At 36.9% G+C, this 12760-nt stretch overlaps 2 protein-coding genes across 2 annotated transcripts; one reads left to right on the forward strand and one right to left on the reverse strand.

Annotated features, from left to right (window-relative positions):
* On the forward strand, positions 7194–9318 carry LOC109837335. Its single transcript, XM_020405532.1, has one exon. It carries the CDS (start codon positions 7612–7614, stop codon positions 8983–8985), a length of 1374 nt encoding a protein of 457 aa, XP_020261121.1. The 5' UTR covers positions 7194–7611; the 3' UTR covers positions 8986–9318.
* On the reverse strand, positions 9311–10574 carry LOC109838596 (glutathione S-transferase T3-like). Its single transcript, XM_020407029.1, has 3 exons — positions 9896–10574; positions 9743–9833; positions 9311–9664 (listed from the first exon to the last, which is right to left on the reverse strand). Exons 1-3 carry the CDS (start codon positions 10255–10257, stop codon positions 9311–9313), a joined length of 807 nt encoding a protein of 268 aa, XP_020262618.1. The 5' UTR covers positions 10258–10574.

Here is a 12760-nt window from a genome sequence, read left to right on the forward strand (position 1 = left end):
TATATGTATATATGTATATATATATATATATATATATATATGTATATATATATATATATCACTTTTTTTTGGGTCATGAACACATGAATAATTTTTTCTTCTTCACATTCTCCTCAAGCCATTAATAATTTTTCTCATGAACTCATAAATAGTTCCTTATATGTATATATGTATATATATATATATATATATATATATGTATATATATATATATATCACTTTTTTTTGGGTCATGAACACATGAATAATTTTTTCTTCTTCACATTCTCCTCAAGCCATTAATAATTTTTCTCATGAACTCATAAATAGTTCCTCCTCCTCCTTGATCATTATTTATCTTTTTTCATCATCACTTCCACCATTACATCTCTCTTCTATTTTTCTTATCATTTCTTAACTATTATCTTTTGTCGCCACACATCTTCTTTGTCATTTTATTCTTTCATTAACCTTCTCTTTTGTTTATTCTTCAACAAACGTTGTCGCAACGCTCAAAGACTATTTCTTTTGGCTGAAACGATCATCTCCTAAAACCACGTTATACTAGTTAAAATTAACATTTAAACTTTATATTTAACATATAACATTTAAAGTTAACCTTTGAATACTAAATTTAATATGGGGCGTCTAAAGTTAATAGTTAATAATTAGTTAAACATGTGAGAATTAAAGTTAACACGTGATAAATTTAATATCTAATAATTCAAAGGTTCTATATTAATTTCTAAAATTAAATGTTAACTTTACACCTCACATGTTAACTTTAGTCATTAGATGTTAAATTTAGACGTTACTTGTTAGCTTTAATTATTATATGTTAATTGTAAATTTAGATGTTAACTTTAACTGTTAATTGTTGACTTCGACGTACTTATGAGATATGTATTTTTAGCCCAATACATAATCTTTAGATGATACAACGGTAGTTATGGAATGAGAAGAAGAAAATGGAGATAAAGGAGGAGGAGGAGAAAGGATGGTAGAAGTGGAATGGAAGAGGAGAGGGGACGGGAGGGGAGAAAAGTAAGGATGGGATAGATAAGAGTGGAGGAAAGAGAAAGTTGAAAAAAAGAGGAAGGAGGAGGTCGAAGGAGGAAGGATGAGAACGAAGTTGAAATGTAGGAGTGAGAAGGGTGGAGAATTAAGTTAGACAAAGAAGGAGAGAGGAGGAGGGAGGATGATGGGTGAAGAAAAGAAGAGGATGAAATGGGGTGGAGGAGGGAGAAGCTGAAATTTAGGAGGGCTTTTTCACGTGAGAAGTTGGATCAAGTGATCTAAACACGAGAGGATTCTAATTTTGGGGCCTAGACACAAGTATTCCTAGAAATAGCACCAAGAAAAAAAAGAAAAAGGAAAAAAAAATAACATCATGATCCCATGAACCAAAGGCATGAGAATGAACCCAATGTCGAAGATGAGGGCAAGCAAAGCTTCAAGGACGAGTGATCCGAAGCCCGCCGAATCACCGGGCGACATTGATTATCTCGCTTGAGCAGGAAGGTGAGGGAGCAGTACTCGATGAGGTGATCGCGCTCTCGTTGAAGTATGTCGACATCATTGGGAGGAGATGAATCGAGTGAGCTGAGTCTAAAATGGCTGATCCAATAGTAGATTCCGCAGCTGCCACGGTTGGAACTAATGAAGCAAATGATTCGGTAGTAATGCACGACTTCAATTGGCATATAGTGTAAAAAAAAAGAAGCTTCGCAATAAAAAAATCTAAGTCAATGGAAGACTTGCAAGGATATTTAGAAAAGTATAGACCTCGGCAACAACACTTCCTATATCCGCTACTCTTTCAGGAGTATATTTATGCACTTTCTCATAATAGTGGTCTAAAGGATAAGCTACATAAGCAATAAATTTCTCTGCTTCCCCAATAACGGGCTCGATGTGGTAGCATCGTCCTTCGTAACGATCAAGACTGGTAAGTCCACTCTGCTTCCCCAATAACGGGCTCGATGTGGTAGCATCGTCCTTCGTAACGATCAAGACTGGTAAGTCCATCAGTCCACACAGTTGTCCATGTACCAGTAGAAGATTCGGCAGCTAAGTCCATCAGTCCACACAGTTGTCCATGTACCAGTAGAAGATTCGGCAGCTACCGCAGCGCCCGCTTCAATTCTTCCTTCTCTGAGCCTGTCTTTTTGTAAATTTTCAACCTTTTAGGAGATATTTGCAAAGCCAGAAACTTTAAGGGGGTTTTCAAAATTTTCTTTTAGGGAGCTTTCCACGATTTCTGAAACTCTCAAAAGAGTATTTGCCAAGTTCTTTCAAGGGGTTTCTGTAAATTTCTTCCTTAGGCTTTTTGCAATTCCTAAAACTTTCAGTGGTTTTTATAAATTTCTTCCTGGGATTTTTGAAATTTGTAAAAATTTAAGGGTATTTTTGCAAAATTATTTCAAGGTTTTCTCATAATTTTTTAAATATTAGGGGTTTTCTATAAAATTATGTTAGCGAGTGTTTCCTATTTTAAAATTTTAGGGGGTTATTTGCAATGAACAAGATTTTGTTAAAATATTTACTAAATCCTTTTGACTCAACTTTTTCTAACAAGTTTGTTCACTTTGATAGTGTTTATACTTTATGGAAATTTATTCAAGCACATCAAGGAAACTTGGAGAAAATCCGACGTAGTTTGGAGGATTCTTCTTCAAGTGAGTGTGGAGCATCATCATGCACACAGGCACTAGGCGATAACCCTAGTGATGTTTGCAAGTTCAAATCCATTAATAATGTATCTAGTGATGAACTTGCGTGTGCTTCTGAAAAATTATTACATGCCTATAACAAATTACATCATACCTTTTTAGAGTTAAAAAACAAGCATGTAGAATTAAAATCCGATCATGAGAAACTAATATCCAAATTTGATATCATTGAAAAAGAAAATATAATGCTTAAAGAAAACAATAATATTTTAAGTTTGAAAAATAAAAAATTAAGCTCATTCATTGCTAGCTTATCTCATGAAAAAGATAATGTCATATTAGAAGTAAAGAACATAAAAATAAAACTGCTTCTTTTATAAATGACTATATATGTTCTACTTCTAATAAAAATACATATGTGCCTAATAATAAAAATTTGAATCTTGTGAATAAATGCATTTCATCTTTAGATTTAACTTTGAAAACATGCATTAATAATCATAAGAAGCTTATGAATATGTGTGCCAAGTCTAGTGCAAACAAACCATCATCCACTCATTATGCACACATATATAGCAAAGTTTACAAATGCTCTATTTACGGTCGAAAAGACCATTTATCTAAATTTTGTTATGATGCACACAAATATAAGAATACCAATGCTCATTGTGCATCTCATCAAGTTTCTTCATCACATGTACACACACATACACAAAAAGTATATCATAAGCATGCTCATGTGTATCAGTGTGATCTTTGTGATCGGTTTGGCCATTTGGCAAACTTTTACTTTGATTTAAAAAGAAAATCTCATTTGCCAAATGTTTTTAGTAGACCATATGTTTTTAAATGTGATGTTTGTGGTATGTTTGGACATCTTGCTAAATTTTGTTTTGATTTGTAAAAAACTCCAAATTTGAAATTTGCTCCAAAAATACCATCTTTGTTTAATAATGCTTCACATTTACAAAATAATTTTAAAAGACCATCCATGTTTGCAAATGTTTCCCGTGCACGAGTTAATGGTCCACAAAAACAAATGGATCTCTTTCATTGCACATATTACAATCAGAATGGTTATTTGTAAGATTATTGTTATGACCATATTAGTGCACCACATGCGCTCAAGAGGGTTCATAACCCTAGGGCTTTGAGCTTGAATGATAGGGGTCATGTCCCTAACCAATCCGGCACTAAAAATGATTGGGTGCCAAAATCTTTTTAAACCAAAATTTTTGTTATTTTCTTATTTTTCATGTCTTGGTTTTGAAAAATGTTTTTAAATTTTTTTTAATATGAAAACAATTTTTCTTTGATCAATTCTTTTGTTTTCATGATTATTAGTTTCGATTTTTGAATTTTTCTTTGATCAATTCTTTTGTTTTCATGATTATTAGTTTCGATTTTTGTTGAGAGGTTTGTGTTTATATAACCCCCCTCAATTCTTTTGTTTTCATGATTATTAGTTTCGATTTTTGTTGAGAGGTTTGTGTTTATATAACCCCCCGGGTTTATTAGGTGTTTATTCCCAAATCATGTTTACCGGGTGCTAAAAATATTTATATGGTTGGAACATGCTCAAGAGCTTGATATTGTCGCCTCTCTTGCCAATATACTCAAGAGCTTGATATTGTCGCCTCTCTTGCCATTTTTATATTGGTTTACTTTTTATGTGATTTATTTGTGATTTATGATTTTATTTGAGTGATTTATTTTTATTTGATTTTTTTTCATGATACGCATGTTCTTCTTTCTTTTGATTTCATAAATCTATTTTTATACATTGTTTTTAGGCTTGTGTTGAGACACGCTATTTTATAATGATATATCATCATGTGTTCTCATTGTATTTTTGGTATGTGAATTTTGCCTAGCATGATTTCATATATGGTTGCTCATATTTTTGACTTGGTCTTCATTGCATATATTCCATAAGGCATTTTGATAGGGGGAGTCATTCCCTATATTTGTTTTATACTCACTCATGCTTATTGGTAGGGGGAGCTTTCGCTCTCTTTATTCTTTTGTTTTCCTCTTTTTGATGTTGTCAAATGGGGAGAAATATTATGAGTATATTCTTTTTGTTTATATGCATGATAATTATAATTTATATATTCAATTCCTTTCATGCATATATATCTTTTTATAAATTGTTTGTCATCATCAAAAAGGGGGAGATTGTTGGGTCCTTTTGTTTTGATGATGATTTACAAACATTTGTCATCATCAAAAAGGGGGAGATTGTTGGGTCCTTTTGTTTTGATGATGATTTACAAACAATTTACTTCTAATGTTGTTTGTCTAGTATTTGTGTCCTTTTGTTTTGATGATGATTTACAAACAATTTACTTCTAATGTTGTTTGTCTAGTATTTGTATTTTGTATTTATTCTAGGCAAACAATATGTTGGAGGATGGATGGAATTGTACCATAACGATCATATCAAACGGAGGTTGACGGAAATAGTGGTTGAAGCCCTTGTAATTCAAGTTGAAGATCCAAGTTCAAGCTTCATCCGTAAGTTTACCAATCCAAGCTATATTAAAAACCTTCAAGCTTTGGTATATAGTTTATAGTGCTTGTAGTATAGGTTTATACTTGTGTGTTAATACTTTAAGCTCATATTAATCACACACACGTATTTGTTGATTTTATCAAAATATAAGTGTTTTTGTGAAAATATTGTTTTATTTGTTTATAGAATTAACAATCATTATATACATATTTCATTAAGTCTATATAATCATTTTATAAAGTTTCAAAGTATGGTTTAGTCAAAATGACAAAACAAGTGTTGTTTCATTTTCATGTTTTGGATTATTTTGTAAAATAAAGAGATTTCTCATTTGGAATGTATTTTTTAAAAATCAGTTTTTGTAACATGTATATTATCATGTTTACAATCATTTCTCAAAGTTTTATATTTTTTTTATTTTATTTGCTATTTTTAAAAGAGGTTTGAAAATCAGATTTTCTGTTTTAATCAAGCTGATACAGTGTTATCAGTCGACTGATGACTGTGTTCAGTCGATTGAAGAAAACATCTGTAATAACAAAAAGTTTCTGTTATTTTTTGGTTGACTGACCAGTCGGCTGATGAGGTCATCAGTCGACTGATAAGGTCCGTCAGTCGACTGATGAGCTGGAAACGCCTCTAACGGTAAGCTCATCAGTCGACTGATGAAAGCCGTTAGACGACTGATGCTGTAACGACTAGTTTTTTCCAGCCTGTTCTAGTTTTGGTTTTTTTGGTCTTTTTGCCTTGTTTTCTCTTGGCTTTGGGGTTCCTATAAATACCCCCACATATCATCGGTTCACATTAACAAGAGAAAAGTTTTTAAAAAGTATTTTACAAGTTTTGTTTAAGGGTTTCAAAGTTTGTTTAGTGTGTTTACAAGTTTGTGAAGAAACTTTCACAAGAGCAAGTGGAGATCATCCTTTGGTGTTTGAGCATTCACTCTTATCCCTCTCTCTTGTTATCCATAGAGAAGTTTTCTAAACTCAATCTAGCTTTATATTTATATTGTTTGATATCATTTCATTAAGCTAATGTTTATATTGAGTTTAGTTGATTTTATTTACTCATTGTTTACACACACAACCATTGAGCTTATTCTATTTTTATACATTGTATAATTTGGGTTGTGGGGTTTGTGTGATATTGAGTGTGAGTCTACATTGTGTTCTCGTCTATTATAGAGAACAAATTTATATTTGTAAGCGTCATTGTGAGTTGTACATTGTATTATACTTGGACACCGAGAGAAGTGGTTGGTGTGAGACGGGGTCGGTTCCAAGAGGAATGGGGTCGGTAGTAAAGCCTAGTGAGAGGTGATAATTCCGAACACTTGAGGAAGGTGACATGGGCTAGGCCAACACTTAGAGGGTGTGAAGTGTAATTGCAAGTGTGTAATTTGTAAAGTTTTCGGTAAACTAGAAAACCGATTGTTGTAGAGAGCTTAATTGTGAGGATTTGTAATACACTAGTACACCAAGAGGAGTGTGTGGTGAGAGATGGGGTTGTCCCAAGAGGAGTGGGGTAGGTGGTAATGTCTAGAGAGAGGTTGTAATTCCTAACACTTGAGGGAGACACGGGCTAGAGACCAACACTTGAAGTGGTAGTTAGTGTAGTTACATTGTGAGATTGTGAACATTGATCGGTGAGCGTTGAAAACCGATATTGTGTGGTGCAAATGTTTTCGGGTGATCGTTGAACACCCGGTGTGATAGTGGATTTCTCCCCGGGAGTGGGGAGCGGAGACGTAGGACGGAAGGTCTGAACTCCGTGATCATATTGTGTGTTTGCATTGTTTATATTGCCATATCACAATTGTATCTTTTGTTTATCTTGTTTCACCATTGTTTATATTGCTTATCCTTGCTAATAACTCATTGCATATCTTATTTGCTAGGATAATTTGTTAATAAGTTTTAATTTGGCATAAATCGGATTAGATTAGCATAAACCCTATTCACCTCCCTCTAGGGTCTTTCCTAGTGGTATTAGAGCAAGTGCAGCAAGCTCCCAGTTGGGAGTCCTAGTCAGCATGCTCTCAAGAGCTCTCAAGCCATCTAGAATAAAAAATTAATAAATTATGTCTTGGGAGGCACTCTTTCTTTTATGGAGCTCCAACAAGCTCCTAGTTAGGAGCGCCAACAATATCAAAAAAAACCCTCTTCTATTTTAATATTTTACTCATTACTTTTAATTATATTTAAACCTCTTGTATTTTATTTCTAACCGTTGGATACGGCCTTCGAGGGAGCGCACACGAAATTCGAGGTAACCCACGGTCTTCGAGGGAGCGCACACGCTCTTCGAGGTATCCCGCGGTCTTCGAGGGAACGCACACGGTCTTCGAGATAACCCGCGGTCTTCGAGGGAACGCACACGGTCTTCGAGGTAACCCGCGGTCTTCGAGGGAACGCACACGGTCTTCGAGGTAACCCGCGGTCTTCGATGTTGGGCACGAAGTTCGAGGTATCGCAAACTTTGACCGTCAACCGACTGATGCCTATAAAATTCGACGGCTTCTCTCCTCAACCCATCATCTCCCAGAATAAAATGTCTAGCTCATCTAGCTCTAGCGATGATGAAATGATAAAGACGTTCTTTCTTATGGGAGCTGATGTCGTTGAGGAAGAAGAACAAGAGAAATGTTCAGCTTCGGTTCAACACAAACGACGTATCGTGCTCAATCGAAACCGACTGGAAGGCCACAATCGGTTATTCCAAGATTATTTTGCTGACGCACCAACCTATCCTCTTTATTATTTTCGTCAAAGGTTCAGAATGAGGCGTTCGTTATTCCTTCGAATCCACGACGCAGTCGTCGAACATGACAAGTACTTCGTCCAAAAGAGGAATGGTGCTGGACAGTTAGGACTATCTAGTCTTCAAAAGATTACTGCAGCTATGCGGATGCTCGCATATGGAGCATCCGCTGACTCCGTTGACGACTACGTTCGGATCGGTAAAAGTACGTCGCTTGAGAGCGTGAAGAGGTTCGTTCGATCGATTATCAACATCTTTGGGGAGGAATACCTTCGTTCACCGACTAATGAAGACGTTGCACGCCTGCTCGAGGAAGGCTCACAACGAGGTTTTCCTGGTATGCTTGGGAGCATCGACTGCATGCACTGGACATGGAAGAACTGTCCAACTGCCTGGCAAGGTATGTATACTGGACATTTTCATGAACCCACAATTATTTTGGAGGCCGTAGCTAGCAAAGATCTTTGGATATGGCATGCCTTCTTTGGACTGCCGGGGTCTCACAATGACCTTAATGTTCTACATCGTTCACCGGTTTTCGCACAACTTGCGGAGGGAAGAGCTTCACCGTGCAACTATACTGTCAATGGCCACGAGTATAATATGGGATACTATCTCGCCGACGGGATTTACCCAGAGTGGTCCACATTAGTGAAGACTATTCCAGCACCACGAGGAAATAAGCATAAATACTTTGCTCAACAACAAGAGAGCGCAAGAAAAGATGTTGAGCGAGCTTTTGGCGTGTTGCAAGCTCGATTTGCGATTGTTCGTGGACCAGGACGTTTCTGGCAACCTTGTGTGCTGAAAGATATCATGACAGCTTGTATCATAATGCATAACATGATCGTTGAAGATGAACGTGATTGTCAATTGGACAACAACTTCGACTTTACTGATTCGGTACCAGTCGTTGAACCTTCTCATGTGCAGACGGTGCCTCTAACTGAGTTCATCCAAAATCATCATCGGATCAGGAACACGCAAACACACAAATCACTAAAAAATGATTTGATCGAGCATCTGTGGCAGCTCAAGGGATCCATCGCCGAGGATTAAGTTTCTTTATGTCTAATGTAATTTCAGAAAAGGAGTTCAAGTTATTGTACTACGCCAATTTCATTTTTAATAAAGTAGTTATTTTCATTCAATGCCAAATTTTTCAACTTCAAGTACAATCATAAATCTAATATAAGATAATATTTGATAATTAGGAAGAACTAATGAGGATGCGATGCGAGTACAATATATGATAATTAGGAAGAACCCTTGGACATCCACCTCTCCAAAATCTCTGCCTGACGCATTTCAAAGTATTGACGTTGAACTGAATTGAGTGTTGAGAGATCGATCTTCATGATATCGTCATCTTGTTTCTTCTGTTTTAGCTCCATTTTTCTTTGTTGGTTTGCTTCATCCACGCGAAAGCCTCTCCCATAATGGACTTAGCGGACTCAGATTTGTCCACATTTTGTTTCCTCTTGAGTTTTGCCGCTTTCCTCCCTTCAGGCCTTGCTATAACATCATCCGAGTCAATGTTCAACTCGATGGGGGTCGCTGGCATGGAATTGTTTGGTGAGGAATCAGAGTTCGTGGTTCTTCTCGGCTGTGATCGGATCTTATTGTAATTTTCCATTTGTTGGCTCCACTTTTGGTGATGACGCAACTCAACCCAACAATGGTCAAACACGAATGGCTTACCATAAAGGGATTGATATAATTCTTTTACTTCTGCAGTCTACACAAGAGTTAAATTTAGAATAATCAAACATATAAGTTAAATATTTACATAAAAACATATAAGTTAAATATTTACCTGGTCAATAATTCCCGTACCAGATCTTTGTCTTCCTTCAATCTGAGCAACGCACCCGCAGAACTTGTTGACAGATAGTTGAATCGTTGACCAACGGTGCATCATTTGGTTTGGTGTGCGAAGAACTTGTTGACAGATAGTTGAATCGTTGACCAACGGTGCATCATTTGGTTTGGTGTGCGATTCGTTGGATCGGTGGAGTATTGGATAAAGTAGTCGTTAGCTCTGTGCCAAAACTTATCTTTGTGTTGCCCCGTACCTTGGATGGCGTCTTGGCTCGTATTCAGCCAAGCAGACACAAGAAGCTTATCCTCGTGGACAGTCCAATTTTCGGACCGCGTGTAAGCCTTCTTCTTCTTTGTGGTCGGTGTTTCTTGGGATGACACTTGTTGTGTTGCGGATTGCGAGAACTCGATGGGATGACCTTCTTCTCCGACTTCTGTATAGAACGGCGAGTATAAGGTCGATCCTTCACCGGTAAGGAGATGCGAATAATAGTTTTGTGAGGGATCCATAAGATTTGTAATTTGATAGGGATATATTGAGTTTTTTTATGAGAGAGTTGTGTGAAATATTTTGAGTAGTGAGATGTGAATTTATAGATGTTTTTACAACAGTAATTTTTTCAACAGCTAGAATTTTCACAACGTTAATATTTCCCCAACGTCAATATTCCCAACGGTAATATTTTCCACAACGTCAATTTTCCCAACGGTATTATTTCCACAACGTCAATATTCCACAACGTTCGATTATCAACAAGAAAAAATTACTGCAGCTCAAATCTTCAACCGCAGGCCCAATTCTTCGACAAAATCAAACAGCCCTCTTCCCCAAAATTCACAAAAATTCCCAAATCAAAGATCCCAATCCTTCTTCTCCTTCGACAACCCCAGCCCCAATTCTTCGACAGACCCAAAAGCCCTCATCCCCGAACGCCACCGCCACCGCAAAAGCCCTCATCCCCAATTCTTCGACAGACCCAAGCTGGCCATCGCAGTCTCCGAACGCCACCGCCACCGCAAAAGCCCTCATCCCCAATTCTTCGACAGACCCAAAAGCCCTCATCCCCAAATCTTCGACACAGCAAACCCCGATTTCTGATTTTGGAGGGGGGTTTTTGCAAATCCTCCACCAGTTGGGAGCTCCCAAGCGCTCCACAAATTTGTGGAGCGCTTGGGAGCTCCGAAGCTGGTGGCCGCCACGTCGGACCTGAGAGCGAAGCTTGGGAGGGCTTCGGAGGCTGTTGGAAGGGGATTTTTCGGAGACCGAGGCCACGTCGGACTTGAGAGCGGAGATGGGAGCTCGCTGCCCATGCTCTTAGGGTGCTTTCACTTGCTAGGACAGACTCTCGGATCACATAATCAAACACTTGGGCGTGGTTGATTCAATCACTTGGATAGAATTGATGAACAATTAATGCTGAGACGGGAGAGCCACGGCCATTACACTCAGGAACATCCTCGTCGAGATAGATAATGGTGGAGGCAAAGAAAAATCCAAACTCTAGCAATCTGCGCGCTGATGTGAAAGCTAAGAATGTGGCGATAGGCAGTCAATATACCACAGCAACAGCCATAACGGCAACGGGAATGCAAACAACAATATACTGCTCGAATGCCAACCGTAGCTACAATCAAGCGCCTCCGCTGGGACAAAACTAGGGGGGACATCCTCCGCGTCAGCAGAACCAGCTCGGGCGGGATTCCAACAAAGTTTTACACTTGCAAGATGGACGCGCCTCATCAGGGGAGGGTTTATCAAGCTTGTGAATCCAAAGAGAACTAAAGATCACCAACTTCAATCAACATGGCCAACGAACCAAAGGATTAGTTCATGTTTCTCGTCCTAAATGGGAACACTCATGTGGGTTCATCTGGTGTTGCGTGAGGAAAAAAAAATGTGCGTTGCAAATGCACAACGTAGTTATAGTATAGAAAATATAGAACCCACATGGAGAAAATTTTCTTTTATTTTTAAGTTAAAATTTTCCTTTTTATATATGAAGTTGTTTGAAAAAAGGGTTTTTTTTTATAAAAAGGTGTTGGAAAAGGGGTTTTGGTTTTTTGTTAAAGAAGAGAAAATAGATTTAGAAAGACGGAGAGAGGAGGGAGACAATAGGGATGCAAATAAGAAAAGAGAAGTGAAGAAATAAAATAAAATAAATAAAAATAAAAACAAGAGAAAAAGAGAGAAAGAAGGAGAATTAAAAGAACTAGAAAGAAAATGCAAAAACTAAAAGAATTAGTGGGGAAAAAGAAAAGGTGAAAACTAACAAAATTGGGGAATAAAAGAAAGAAAGAGCAAGAGAATTAAACTAAAAATTAAGGATAAATTCCAGTAAATAACTATTTAGTAGATCTAGAAGTTACTCTCTTTTTATTCATTTTTAGAATTAAAATTTATTAACCAACCAATCTAATTAAAGAAAGTATAGACTATCAAGATAGATTCTAAAAATGAATTTTGAAATTTATGCACAGTAATCTATTGAAAATAATAATTCTAGAATACTAATAACCATAGATTATCAAATCAGATAAGAAAATTATAACTTATCAAATTAGAATAATGTATCAACTGTTATTTTGATTGGTTAATCTATACACAAATAAAATTAAGGCATAAAAGAGAGAAAATCTAATTCTAATAAATAAGCTATACTAATTTTTTCTTATCCTAATTATCCTAAGAATTTTAGCCACACATTTTATTAAAGTCATCGATGACCCTAGCCTCATCAATGAGACTGATGGTGCGGTCATCGATGAGCCCTAGCCCCATCAATGATCCTTATGGTGGAGTCATTGATTTTAACTCACCAACGATGAAGGAAAAATTAGAGATTTTCTAGTCACCGATAAGCCAAGGCACTCATCGATCAACCAAGGTCATTGATGAGGCATCTCGCTCATCGATGAGCCTAGAGCAATTTTTCAGATTTTGAGATCTAATCTCAGTCGTTCGATGTAGCTGACTTTCTCTCCTTTTGTTTTGAACAATTCTCCTATCCTAATC

Source organism: Asparagus officinalis, chromosome 4 (genome assembly GCF_001876935.1).
Source record: "Asparagus officinalis chromosome 4, Aspof.V1, whole genome shotgun sequence".
NCBI lineage: Eukaryota > Viridiplantae > Streptophyta > Magnoliopsida > Asparagales > Asparagaceae > Asparagus > Asparagus officinalis.